Raw genomic sequence first — 14,689 nt, 5'->3', positions numbered from 1 at the left:
ATCTTCTGTTCAAGCTGCAAATAGTTACATTTATGTAACTTCCTCTTTTATTACTACTGAGGTGTAGCTATCCTCTAGGATTTTCTGCTTGGAATTCAAAATGTGTCTATAGATGTAAAAAAGACCCCAAACTACAGGAAATGGGGGTTGGGGGGTGGGAGGGAGGGGAGGAAAAGGGAAATAATTCTAATAAGCTCATTTAGGACTTCTTTCCTCTGTTTTGTAAATCCAGTGCTCTGAAAGCACTTGCCAGAGAAGTTCTCCTGCCTTCCCTTGAGGAAAGTGAGATTCAAACCTATTGATTGGATATGATGTGGTGCCTTTAAACTCCATCCAGTGGTGAAGCTCTGTGGTGAGCATAATGTTGATTTAGATTCGTTTGTGAGATCTGGAGTTTCCAACTTCACCTGAGTTACTGTAAGAAATAGCAGGAACAGCTGTACTGGGAGAAGAATGATGATTCGAGAGAAACTTGGAATCAGTGTTTTGTTCATTTGGGGAAAAGCTTTATTTCTTCTCCCTCTCAAAAGAATTCTTGCTGGGAATGGAAAGCTGTCAAGAAAGCACAAAGAGACCAGATTAGCAGCCTGCCTTGTGCAGCTTTCAAGAGCATGAAGGGAGGATTTGGGATACAGGGATTTGACACTCCATGACAAGGCATGCCAGCTGGGCTGAAAAATTTCCAGCCTTCCCTGGGAGCCCTTCTGCTGACAGACTCAGTCAGGAACCCTAATGCTCTCAGCTCCTCCATCTAGAAACCTTCCAGAAGTGGATCTGACAATTCCAGCCCTAATTTCCCCCCATGATTAGTTTCTCAAAGAATGCCTGTATGTACTCACTCAGGAGCTCCTGCCTGAGCTCTTAACTATTGTTCTCTTGGTGAAGTAATCAGCAAATGAAGAATGGATGTGAAATCCTTTCCTGCACAGAAAGTCTTTATGTCCTGGAAATACCTCATCAGTAACTGGAGAGTTACCTCCAATACAAAGAATATCCACCACGAGGTAGTTTGTAAGTAGCAGGATAGCAAAGTGTTTGCCTGGACAATGAGCAGGTGACAGATTGCCTGTGGAACTGGTTCATGGACGTGTGGAGGGAACAGAAACGGTGCTTAACGCTCAACAGAAGAGTTAAAATGTCAGTGCAACTGTTGAGTTCAGTGTATCAGGAGAGAGTTACTCTATCAAGTAATGCAAGTGTCTATTAAGTGTGCAAGTGTTCTGATACATTGTTAGAAGCATTACTTCACAAGAAGTGAGTTGTCTCCTGCAAAAGGCTGCTTTAAAACAGACATCAAAAAAACCCTGAAGAGCCAGATCTTCCAGATTTTCCTTCTTAAAGCGAACTCCCTACGTGGTGATGCTACAGGAGGTATGGCACAAAGCACACTAGCAGCATTTATCATCCCTTATTTATATTTATCAGGAATAGATGTGCATTTTTTCCTTTACTTAGCCTTTTTATACCAAGTAACAGTGTGCACTGGAGATATCTCCTGTAATATTCACTATGAAAATACCTTAATTTAAAATAAATTGTAGCATGGTAATTACTGCAATGAATTCCTTTGATCCCTGAGCTCATGTTGAAATGAAATTTTACTGAATTTGCATGGAACTGCCAGAAGGCAGTCAATACATTGGCAGCTTTTCTTCCCTCCCCAATTTCTGCTGAAGTGCCCAAACTGTCATGAAAAGACAGGTGTATGAAATTTTCTTGTGGAAACTAAACTAACTCTAAGGGACTCAGAGGAATAAGAAAAACAGTGAAAAAAATACTTCCTGTCTATTTTTAAGACTGCAGAAATGAATAAATGCTTGCAACAGCTGCTTCATAAGCATTCATGGTGTTCACTCACTGTGCCCTGTGCTGCAGCACATTCCCATTTTCTGAAATGCTTCTCTCCCCTTTCACCTCTATGTGTAAGTCTCTGCTGCATCACTGTCACTGTACATAATAGGTACAGTAATATACTGAGAGCAGACTTGTATTTATGGATAAGCTTACTGATGTTTGCTGATTTATTTTATATTCTGGCTGGTAAGTCCTCAAAGAAACTGTTCAATTTGCTTCTAATTCAGTTTAACTTCTCCTTTTCTGGTCAAAGAAGTTCTGTTTTTCAAATCCTCATTAAATGAAAACAAACCAAAAGAGAAAAATGAAATGACTCCAGATAGGACAGACCAAGGTTTACTTTAGTACAAGTATTAGAATAGGACAGACACCAACTCAGACAAAGGGAAAGGTTAGTGATTACGAAAGCTAGTAATGCTTAAAGCTTTGTTTCCCTCGGTTTCCTAAAATAGGCTTTCAGGGCTTTTTATCTCGTACTATCAAACCGTGTTAGTTACATAACTAAAACATGCAAATAAAGTGCAACAGACTACTCTTAGCCAACATCTGATTGAACAACTTTTAATATTTCTATTGACAAACATTGTAAGCATAACCAGAGTGAACTGTATTTACTTGAAGTCTGTCCAGTGATAGACTTGGGTCACTGAACTACCGGTTCAAGGAGAGTTACTGGCATTCTAGTTCCATTTTCAGTTGAGACAGAGGATGCTGAAGTGATCACGGACTAGGACGTGTTCCAGTAGTGCCAAATTCCAATCAAAACTCAGATTGTGCGTTAGTAAAGCCAAGGCCGAGGCAAACTATTATCCTGTACCATACACAGAAAGCAACTAGTATTGAACAGACAAAAAGTTTGGTCAACAAACTAGTTTTACTTCTTTAATAATATTTTGCTAATAACTCAAGAGGCACGACAGTACCAGTAAGCATATGAACTTTAAAATGCACAATGGCCACAGACAGTTGACTTGGATACAGTAGTGGTGCTTGGTAGCAGACCTACAGACGGCTTTTCGATTCTTCCACTCTTAAATGATTTTGTATTTCCTCCTGATCTAGTCATGCACTGGAGAGGAATTCCACAGCAGTCTCCTTCTCTTCAGCTAACTCCTTAGCAGTAAGATCCATCTTCTCACGAGAAAAATCATTAATAGGAAGACCCTCAACAAACTTCCAGCTCTTGTCCTGGTTGAAAACAAACAAAAAACCCTCCATGTAAGAACAGGCTTCATTCAGTCTGCATGAAAGAAACTTTGTGGCATAAGAACAAAGCTTATGGCCCTAAAAACCACATCAGGAAGCAGTTAATTTTATTTCAGATAAAGAATGCAACCAGCACCAGCTGGTCATGTCATACTGTACTCATCTACCAGCACTTAGCCGACGATCAAGTTAACTTGGTTAATAAGAGTCTTCTCTGTGAAAGACTGCTAAACCTCCACATCCCAGCAACTGCAGTCCCACACTGCAGTTAACGAGCTCATGTGACAGTTTAACAGGTATTGCAAAAGATATATGGATTTAAATACAGCCTAGTTACCTTGATCACAACAGGGAATGAATATAGCAAGTCTTCAGGAACACCATAAGAATTGCCATCAGAAATTACTCCCATCGAAACAAATTCCCCCTGAAACCAAAAAAGTCAGAGATAAATACACTTTTTACTGCTGGAAACAAGCAAAATTTTCATAACTTTCCATATCCTTTATCTCCTATGACACAACCTACTGCAGAAAAAGACAAATTCTTTCCCCTGAACACACATACACCCGAGCTCAGTGAGGTGGGCAAGGAATCAAAGCATTAGTGAAACAAGCAATCAATAGCTACATCTTACCGCTGGAGTGCCAAACCAGATGTCCCTCACATGATCACAGATAGCTTTGGCAGCTGACATAGCGCTGGACAGCTTCCTGGCCTTAATAACAGCTGCTCCACGTTGCTGAACAGTCTGCAATTAAGAAAAAAACCCTAACATAACTAAATTGTAAAGCAGCAAAATCATGGCTTGGTCCACACGCTGAAAAAACACATGGCATACAATCCAGAAATACAATGTAGAAGAGTTTTGCCAACACAAATGTAACAGAATGTTTCAGAGGCTCATTCCTTAGCTTAACAGTTAGCTGACTTCTCTCATAACAAGCAGATGTCTCAAGCTTTTCCCACCAGGAGACTTTGTGCATGTCAACAGTAACAGATGTCTCAAGCAACACACTGTCAATTAAGGTCTTCTGCTGAACAGCAATGTGAAACACTTGCTGGTCTCAATCCTACAATACTTAATACATACAATTAACTTCATTCCTGAAGATAGCCGAATCTAACTCACATACTCAAGTTAATAGTTTTTAAATTTAATAGTTTTATTAAAGCTTTATTCATCTAGGGCTTTAGTAATCCATTTCCCTTCATATTCCACTAAGGTAGCCTGTGCTCTTGATCAGTTAATACCATTATTTTGTTTTACTCGCTACATTATTATTTATTATTACCCTACATTAAGACATTTGCAGGCATTTTCTAGATTTTTCAGATTCCTTTTCAAAATTATGCTGATGATGCCATGTGTTTAGAATTGAAACTCTGTGTGTGTGTGTGTGTGTGTGTGTGTCTGTGCACATGCACGAGCAAGGAATGAGTAGTTGGCCTTTTCCTGTGGGTGGAGAACAGCAAATGGAGCACCTCACTTCATCTACAAAAAGTCACTGTAGTGAAACGGCAGTGGTGCTTCTGTGTCACACAAGTTTCACCTGAGCTGTGATCTTTGCTCTTTACTGAATCTTTTTCAGCATTCCAGTTGGGTTTTTCTAGCAGAAGTTACATACTTTCCTGCCTTGAATTTTCAAAGAGCAAATAACTGATAGCAACAAGGTATCTGAAGATGGCTTATTCTAGTGAGAGAAAAGAGCTGCTTCACTGCATCAGTTACATTGTTTACAATTTCAGATGAAGAGAAAGCACAAGCACTTAATAGAATGACTATTTAAAAAAAAAAAAAAAGAGGCAAAATCTAAATCCTTACCAGGATAAAGTCTCCCTTCAGCCAGCTGTCATCTTTTATAGCTTCATAGACTCCAACTTCCTTTCCTTTCACATTTACCTTTGCATGGTTAACATCAGGATATTGAGTGGAGGAGTGGTTGCCCCAGATGATGACATTCTTCACATCATTAGCAGTCACACCAAGTTTCAGAGCAATCTAATTGGAAATTAAAGATGTCCATTGCATTGACTTCACCTTCTCAATTCACAGGCTTCTTTGAAAGCATTGCTCTGTATTTAGCAGAGATAACAAAATAAGCTCTTTTTACCTGAGATTTGGCTCTGTTGTGATCCAAACGAGTCAAGCAGCTGAAGTTTTCCTTTGGTATGGATGGAGCTGACTTTGATGCAATCAGACAGTTGGTATTCGCTGGATTCCCAACAACCACAACCTAAAAATTAAAAGAAAGATGAAGTAGGTATTTCTTCAAAACATCTCCCTTCAGTGAAATACATTGTTTGGCCTTCAAAGAAGGTACCTAAAAGTTAAGTTTTCTAATCTCTTGGTTGTCTTCAACTAGATTATTTTTTAAGTGTGTCATTCATAGACACCCAATCTTCTATAATTGCACATAAAAATATTTTCCAGGTAGGTATTTTCTTTAACTTGAAATCCAATGTGAAAGGGAGCAAGACTTCAAGGGAGATCTGTACACTGACCTACAGCCTGGCTTCAAACCTAATGCTACCAGATATAGGGAAAGACAGACATGCACACTTTTAACCAACCACTTTTAAGTATTTTCTGGACTGGCTGCCACTGCTTTATGTGACTGCTTTATAATTAAGAAAGCCAGAACAGTTACTTATCTTGATGTTCATAGGCAGTCAGAAATAAAATACTGCCTCAACTTAGATCAATTTATTACTATGCAAAACTGATTTTTATTCATCCTTCATTTGTGCCTCAAATGACTTATGTCAAACTCCATATACTCTAAATCATGCAAGCTGATCTGCAAACCTCCCTTTGTATTTCCCCTTTTGAAAGGGAGTTCAGGAATTTCTTCACTACTCTGCAGTCGTTATATTGATAGTTTTTATTCCAACTGGATAAAGAAGCAAACACATCTTTAGAAGCAGTAGGAAGTTCATCAGCAGACATTAAAAAGTCAGTTACAAAGCACAGTTGGAGTCTGGGTCTGAGATTAAGAGCAGTGGGAGAGCAGCCACATGATCCCATTAACTGTGCTGAAGGAATCTGAGAGAGAACAATTAAAATCTTCTAATGCTCCAAAGAATAAGATGCAAACAACCTAAATAAAGCTGATTTTTGTGCAACTGTAATTCCATATTGATACTGAAGTTAAGGGTCATTATGTTAAAGGACACAGATGGATATGAAGTAGGCAGCTGCATGTAGTTAATTCAGTTCTCCCAGAGAAGAGAGATAACGAGCAAAAGACTGCTTATTTTTTTTAGATACAGTTTTATGGGGTTGCTTTTCAAACTGGTAGTAATCAGTTCAGAGTATGTATGGAATACAGCAATACAATGTAAGACTCACCTTTTCCACCAAAGAAATGAATGACTAAATCATCCACCTATTTAATATTCTGTTTCTTATCTACCCTTGACTGTGGTCTATTTTCCAGGGCATAAGTAAAGGAATGCGTGCACTAAACAGGCTCCTGCTTGTGCAATATTCTTCTACAATGTATCCAGATCTTTACATAACAGAGAATTAATGTTTTAAATTCAGTTCCTATATTCACCTTGACAGTCTTTTTGGCATACTTGTCCAAGGCTGCACCCTGAGACTTGAAAATTTTCACATTTGCTTTGAGTAAATCCTTCCTCTCCATGCCCTCTCGCCTTGGCATGGAGCCAACCAGAATTGCTATGTCAAGGTCTTTGAATGCAACTTCCTCCTTGTCTGTTGGAATGACCTCTAAAAAGAAGGAAAGGGGGAAAAGAATTCAGCAAGATAAACACTTATGGCATAGTTCTAACGGGAATATTCTTTTGTGCATAAATAGCATATAATCTAATCTGACAATATCACCACCTTCCCCTTCCAAAAATACAAGTATAGTTATTTGGTTCTACCTCCACAGGTTAAATACTTGCCAGAAAATGGGTTTTATATGCAAATATTTATCTAAAGTGGAAAACACAGGAGAAATCTGTGTAAAAGATACATTTCATTTGCCTCTAAAAATGTGTATATAAGTACATATGCTTTTCTTCACTTTTGCAATAAAATTTCAGTGGCAGAACCAATGCAAGTGAAGTTTTGCTTCCCCTTTAACAATTCAAAGCAGAGAAGGTTTGATTTGTACAAGAGCTGGTACCTACATGCTATTTTTGTCATATGTTATAGCAATTACACTAACACCTACTTGCTCCCTTTCTTCTGCTTGTTTAAACTATTAGAATTCCGCTTGTTTACATGGCTTGAGGAGTGGTTTTTTATTTTGTGTCTTTGCACAGATTATATTTTTAAGACTAAATTAGGTTTTTTTAAAATTTAGCACAATAACACAATATAGCAATGATATTTTATATATATATATATATATATATATATATATATATATATATATATATTTCACTGCTGGGCCAGAATACAATGCACATATGCACAAGTATCTGACAATTTCTTGTCCAGGCTGAAAGCCCAGGATTAGATGATATAAACCAAGGCATCTTCATTGCCAATTCTGTTCACAAAACCTATTTGATGTCATTCTTCCTATCAGGCTAAGTTAAACTGATTATATTCCACAAAACCAAGGAAGGATCATCTAAGATTTTCCTCTGCCTAACTTCCTGTCAGCTGCAGGGACTCATAAATGCAAGAACTGCACTGCAGCATCTTGTAGGTGTAAGAAAAAAATGTTTTGGCCACCTCTGAGCAGTGGCAGAGCACAGTCCTGCAGCTCCATCACCACACCTTCCAGTACCGTCATCATAGGAGTGATGTCCAGCAGCACAAGAATAAGAGGCTGGAAAGAAAGAAAAGGTTTAGTGAAGCTGGGCTCAATCTGTTTTGAAAATGAATTTGTCTTGTACTCAGCCATTACCTCAAGCAAGATTTAAAACCCAATTGCAGAAAACAACTTCAGCACAGCCAACAACTGACAGCTTGCATAACAGAGCAGAACTTCCCACTTAAAGAAGAAATTACTTGCATATTGGTAAACCATTCTGAGTGTCTATGAGGAAACTAGTCTCAGGCACTGCAGTTCTGACATTCATTCATTCCTGCGCAATTCAGCGCGAGAGTTACCTGGTCTTTGCCGAAGACATCGCCCTTGGCAATGCTGTAGAGGAGGGAGTAAGCAATCTGCCCAGCAGCTCCAGTCACCAGCACTCTGACAGGTTCAGCCTGCAAGGAAATGACACAGCCTTACCCACAGCTCCACACCTCAGCCTCACACCAGTTCAAAATTAAGGTACTGTGGCAACAACGTTATGATTATTTGACCTGGATGAAAGCGTGTGCCTGAAGGCAGATCAGCCCCAGCTCCCGGGATCACACTTCTGGTTCTGCTAGAACCACCAGTGATTTCTCTGCTTGCTTGTACAGAAACAGACCACAATTGCAAAAAGATCCTTAAGAATTGCTCCTGGAAAACTTGCAAAATGCCAGGAATAACGATGTCTTTGGAAAATTTTGCATTCTCTTTAACAACATGGCCTTAACATAAGACAATATAATATAATATACCCCACCCATTCATACTTGAAATTTACTACAGAAGTTTTACAAGCTGTGACACTTGGCTGCTTTTCAATTTTTTGAATTATTTCAATTCTGAGGGCTGTTCCCATTAAGCTTTTTGAATGCTTATTTGCAACCAAAGACTGACTGAATGCCAGAAACCAAAGAATCTAGTGGACTTAAAACTACTGCCACACTAAACTGTTAGGCAGCGAATTTAACTAATCCACAGACAAAAGCTACATTATGAACAAATACAGATACTACTATCCATAATACAACTGTCTATTGTCAAACTGACCCAAAACTACAAAAGACTGGGAGAAGACTGCCAAAATGTTACTATATTGCAAATAAGAGGGGAAAAATGGTTTGCCCTGTAGTAAAATGCCACTTTGTTAAGCAGAACCAGGACCGGGTGAAATCCAGAGGTTATTCAGCATTGAAAATTAAAGGCTGCGAGAGTTTGGGTTGTTCAGCCTGGAGAAGAGAAGGTACCAGGGTGGATTTTTTAATACTCCAAGGGGACTTATGAAAAAGACCAGGACAAACTTTTTAGTAGGGCCCATTATGAAATGACATGGGGCAATAGTTTTAAACTAAAGGATGACAGACCTAGATAGGAAATATACAATATACAATAAAGATGGTGAAACACTGGTGCAGATTGTCCAGGTAAGTGGTGGTTGCTCCAGCCTTGGAAACATTAAAGGTCAAATTGGACAGGTCTCTGGTCTTGTTGAAGATGTCCCTGTCAAATGCAGGGGAGTGGACCAATGAACTTTAAAAGTTTGTTCAAACCCAAAGCATTCTGTGATTCTATCAAAATGGTGGTAAAGGACATTCATAACCTAGTGTCTTGTAAACCCGTTATTTGGTTAGAGGCAACTCGGCTGGGGCAGATTGTGGCTGGACAGGAACAAGATTGACCAGCCTGCTGGAATGCCAAGCCCACTTTCTCAGAAAATTAAAAGATGATCATTTGAGATACAGACCAGGCATAACTGAATGTGAAAGAAGTGTTTTAATTGTATTCTGGGCTACATTATGAAAAGTGTAAGATGCACAGCAAAGACAGGTCTTGCACTCAGTGGTGGTGAAATACTGAATCAGTTTCTGGAAACCTGAGTTCATGGTCTGTAAGATGAGGCTGGGGGTGCTGGACATAGTCTGGAAAGGTAGAAGATAAGGGGGATCTAACAGCAGACCACCAAACTTTCACAGGGTGTTAGAAAAATAACACTGCCCTCCAACACCTCTCAACAGTAGCAAACAGTAGAAACAACTACAAATGAAGAGAAATACTCTTGATTATGTGGTACTGCTGCAGCAGAACAGGGTACCCAGAGGGTCTGTCTGTATAATCTTCATCCCTGGCAGTTTTCAAGGCCCAGACCTAAACACCTATGACATGATCTATCAGTGGTAAAAACCTCACCATCAGACTGGACTGACAACTTCCAGACATAGGCCAAGAAAGAGGGCAGACTCTATGACCTCTACAGATCATTCCCAACCAGCATTCCTGTCACTGATATTTATAGGAAAACTATGTGGGGCTTCCAGTATATTCCCTCTGCAGAAGTGATCAGACAAGCACAGTTGCATCACACTAGTGTTGGATAATTAAAAAAATTAGGCCACCTACCCTGTTCTATCACATAGTAGATAAAATCAGAGCAAAAATGATAAAGTTAAAACTACTGAACTTGCAGATTTAAGACCTAGGCTTCATTATGGGGATGACTCTTTAAATATCTCATTACCCAATTACCCGTTATATGGTGTTGAAGTGCATTATTCTCTTTTGAACTTGTCCTACTATAAGTCACACCCCCCCTAACTTCATAGAAACTCCACTATGAGGGGAAGGAGAGCAGATAATCAACTCTTGCTGCTTTAAATCCCAAAATAGTTCTCGTATTTTACTCTTGAGCAGGGATGTACCATAACATCTGAATGATGATGGACAACACGGATTAAGATGAGTATCAAATTTTAAAGCCAACTTTCCAGCATGTTTCCAAGAAGAATCCACATTTTGTTTGTATAAATGGAACGATGAACACTCTTTTAAGGCTGCTAACCACACGAGATAGTGAAATAAGTACTGGAAAGTTACAGTGCTGCAAAACCTTGGCCTGGCAAAATCCCCATTATATAAAAAGTGATTCTGTGCTAAACTAATCCAGAACTCACACAGGCAGCAGCAAAACACGTTTTCTTTACATTATAGGGTATCTGAAATCAAGTGTGAATTGATTTCTGAATTTTCAGTGAATAGAAGAAAGATTTCAAGGCTCTTTATTCTAAAGTAGTGTCAAAAAAGATGGAAAGGAAAAGAGATTTTTTCTTCTATTCTATGAACTTTATAAGCCAGTCTGATTGAAACATAAAAAATGCCAACCTATCCACTAGCATTATACTGAGTATTCAGCATAATAACAGGAGAGAGAAGGAGTAGAAGATAAAAAAGGTAAGAAACAGGACTATTTATTATTTTTTACTTTTAGCCTCTAAAAGAAACCCCAAACCTTCAGTCATGACTCAGCTTCACTTTCACAACATAATTATGTTTTCTTACTACCATCCTTCCTGTTGTTCCCCATTTGGTGCTAGAGGAGAAAAACACATAAACTAAAATAAGGTGAGGAGTTCTGCCAACCTGTTTTTCCTTTCCAAACCCTCAGCACATTGGATTCAGTGAATTCCTCAGACCTTTTTACCCCTGCACCAATTGTGAGCACTTAGCATCAAAGAAACTTTCATGCTCTCTCTTAAATCCAGAAGCTGGATTAACAAACCAAAACCGTTATGCTTCTTACAAAATGTGGATAACTCTCACCAAAAAAACCTTATATCGCATATTAAAATTGGTCCCACTGAGTGTCTGAGGCTACTTTTAGAGAAATGAGAAGCTCCCCAATAGAAGTTGTAGGTTCCAGACATTCATGTCCAGGCGCTTTAACCCGTGACTTGGCTCCTGCAGGACTTTCATGCTGTGGTAACTGCAGGGGTGACCTTTACTCACTCTCAGGTATACAGAAACTAGAGGACAAATTAAGCAACAACTAGCTGAACTATTTTGTTCCAAAGCCATCCCCACTCCACATTCAACCCATGTACAGTTAAAAAGCTTTAGGAAAGTAAAAGAGTAGCAAAAGAAATGATAAAAAGGATGAGAAAACAAAACCCCAACGACTGAGCATTGCATCCCCAGGTAACCTTCTTCATCTAATCTAGCAAATGTAGGATTTCTCCCCCTTCTAAACTATCACAGATAGCCTCCAATATCAAGTGATGGAGCTGAGGTCTTAATGTCCTCCCCACACACTTTGGTTTAAGAACTCAGTGCCTCAGATAGGTCTATGATTAGAGCTGATATCAGCGGACCTAAAACATTACTGCCATACCTGCAAACAGCACTGCACTGCAAAACTAATTCAGGTTACAAAGGTAAGTAAAAGATAACTCACAACCTATCAAACATTGTGACAGAACATCCTGACTACACAAGTGATAGACTTTGCATTGCTAATTGCAGTTATGAGAGATCTCTGTTAAGATTATTGCTGATAAGCTCATCTATAACCATCAGCTTAACATCATTAATGAATATTACAGCCAACTAAGCTATTCTCATCTTGCTTTACAAGAATTATTTAATCATTACAATAAATCTTTATCTCTTCCAAAGTCTAGAGTCTGCCTAAGAAACTTTCTCTTTGTTCTCCCTTCTTTAAAGCAGAGATGGGGTGACAATAAACATGTTGGGAAATGCAGTAGAAAGTCTCAGCAAGGCAGCTGTACACCTGAAGAACAGCACCAGTGCTGCAGTTCAGAGACCAAAGCAATTCCAAAGGCATTCCTTCCTTAAGATACGACCTTGACACATGTGCCCTGTAAAACTTTTTCCATTTCATTGAGCTAACAGTGATTGCATTGATAGATGATTGTATTTCAGAAATTTAAAGCCTCTGTGCAACACCACATGCACAATCTGAACAGCAAAGACAAGATAAAAACAGCGACATTCTGAAAAGTCTGGACATCAAAGTTATAACCAGCAGTTTTCTGAGACCAGCCCATCCATGTCAGCCAACACTTTGAGAGTTCAAATACAAACTAGAACTTGCTGTCATGTTGTCACTCCTGCAAATTCACATTTTCAATAGAAAGAGTGGAAAAGCAGGATAAAGTTTACAGATTTTGGGTTTTTTTAGGGTACAGCTGAAATAAGCCACATTTCAGAGCATGCAAGCATCCTTTCTATTGCAAAATACTGAAAGTGAAGGTTTGAATAACAGCATATTGAGTCTAGAAAAACCGAGACATTTTCATGCCTAGAAAGGAAAGCAAGGTCTCTGTGCAGGTTTGTATATGTACACATGCTGCAGAAAAGCGAAGCACTGCGGTTCACCTCTGTAACCTCTGTGCAGAACCAGAAGGACTCCCTGACAATCGAGAGAGTCTGAACAAACAACTGGATTTCCGACAGCAAACAGGGATGAACCAATACAGACATTTCACAAGCACTTTCCCTTGAGCTAACACAGAACCGCACCAAAACCTTTCACGCCTCGTGAACGAAGGCGCGGACAGCCTCCATCTCCCGAAGGCAATCTCGGCAGCCGCGGCGCCGGGAAAAGGCGCGATTACCCCTCCGGAGTGCCAGCCCCAGCGCAAGGAGGCTCGCTGGCTTCCGACGGGGGTACATCCCACCCTCCCCCACACGGCCCTGGGGAGAGGGGGAGCAGAGCCGCCGCCAGGCCGGCACCGACCCCACGTCCCCGCCTGGAAGGTCACCCTGGCGCGGCTTCGAGGGGGCTGCGATGAGCCCTGGGGCGACGCCAGGCCCGGCTCCTCTGGGTGCCACGACCACCTCCAGGTCACCCCTGCCCCTCACTCCCCGGGCCCACCCGGGGGCACCGCGGCCAGGCGGGGAGGGCGAAGCCATTTCGGAGTCACCTCCACCTGCCGGAGCTCCCTGCCCCGAACCGAAGGAACCCGAGGGGCGCGGTACTGCAGCGGGCCCGGTACCGACCATGTCTGCGGGAGCGACGAGCCCTGATACTGCTTGAGGTCACCTCTGCGGCGCGACTGCGGCCGTGGCAGCGCTGCGCCAAGGAGCCGTGAGGGGGCGGGGCCCGAGGCCGCGCGTGGCCGCCTGGGGCATGTAGTCGTAGTCGCCACCGGTCCGCGCCGCTCGTATGCCGGAGAGAACTGCAACTCCCAGCGTGCCTCAGGGGAGGCGCGCCACGCCCCCGTACGCCATTGGCGGTTGCCGCTCCCGCCGCGCCCCATTCGTTGAAGAACAGTGCGGCGCCGGAGGGGTTAGGCCGTTAGGGGGCGACGCGCGGCTCTGTTCGCTGCGCGTGCGCACGGCTGGGAGGGGAGGGGGCTGCGGCAAGCGCGGGCTTCCCGGGTCGCGCGTGCGCGATGGGCTGACGGGCGGCTGCGGCGGCGCATGCGCGGGGGGCGGTGCGCGGTGAGCGCGGTTGCTGCGGTGACGCGTGGGACAGGCCCCAGTGGCGGCGGCGCCGCTCCCGCCCCGCGAACTCGGAGCGCTCGGTGGGTGCGAGTGTGCGGCCGGGCCCTGCCCTGCCCTGCCCTGCCCTGCCCGACAGGGTGTCCCCCCGGGGCATCCCGGAGCCGCCTGCCCCCGGAGCCGCGAGCCCGGGGCGGGCAGAGCGTTCCCCTCGCGTTTCCCGCTCATTTCCCTCCTGCCCGGCCTCCTCTGGGGAGCTGCCGGCTCGTTGCCCTGGGGTGCTCCACATTTCGTGAAATCCTGCCATCCTGTTGCTTGGTCCTTTCCTTTTTATTTTCAGGGAAAGCTGAGAGCTTACACTGTGCTATTCCGCTGGTAGAACTGCGTGGCTAAACTAGCGATCACGTCTACAAAAATAAAGCTGCTCGTTTACTTGTATTTCGAATTGCTGAGTGAAGTAAATTCCTTTGGTCGGACTGTAAGGGAGGCTGCTACTGGCATAGCAGAATAGAGCTTCATAAGCTGTGTTGTTAGGGTGTAAAAGAAGGTCTTGGATAGCACAGATGATTTTTCTTTTCCCTCAGATCCTGATAGGATTCCCTGTTAGTTGTTCAGTAAAGATCTCACTT

General features: G+C 42.1%; 2 protein-coding genes across 11 annotated transcripts in view; one reads left to right on the top strand and one right to left on the bottom strand.

Moving 5' to 3' along the window:
* Window positions 1-2,399: 2,399 nt before the first annotated feature.
* MDH1 (malate dehydrogenase 1) lies at window positions 2,400-13,913 on the bottom strand. The gene is made up of 9 exons (XM_023923240.2): window positions 13,617-13,913; window positions 8,138-8,236; window positions 7,757-7,853; window positions 6,621-6,796; window positions 5,175-5,297; window positions 4,886-5,062; window positions 3,698-3,811; window positions 3,398-3,487; window positions 2,400-3,042 (listed from the first exon to the last, which is right to left on the bottom strand). The coding sequence occupies exons 1-9, from the start codon at window positions 13,617-13,619 to the stop codon at window positions 2,917-2,919; spliced, it is 1,005 nt and encodes a 334-aa protein (XP_023779008.1). The 5' UTR covers window positions 13,620-13,913; the 3' UTR covers window positions 2,400-2,916.
* WDPCP (WD repeat containing planar cell polarity effector) overlaps window positions 13,889-14,689 on the top strand; it is a 147,560-nt gene continuing 146,759 nt past the window's right edge. For 9 of the 10 annotated variants that reach the window (XM_086879147.1, XM_086879156.1, XM_086879155.1 and 6 more), the window contains exon 1: window positions 13,917-14,143. The gene's annotated coding sequence lies outside the window, so the exon portion shown is untranslated. Of the gene's footprint in view, window positions 14,144-14,689 lie in introns of all 10 variants that reach the window. The other variant, XM_023923241.2, reaches the window with a different exon arrangement.

This window comes from Cyanistes caeruleus, chromosome 2, assembly GCF_971803275.1.
Source record: "Cyanistes caeruleus chromosome 2, bCyaCae1.hap1.1, whole genome shotgun sequence".
Lineage (NCBI taxonomy): Eukaryota > Metazoa > Chordata > Aves > Passeriformes > Paridae > Cyanistes > Cyanistes caeruleus.
Note: the sequence above shows the minus strand (reverse complement) of the source record. Positions and strands in the feature narration are given on the sequence as shown.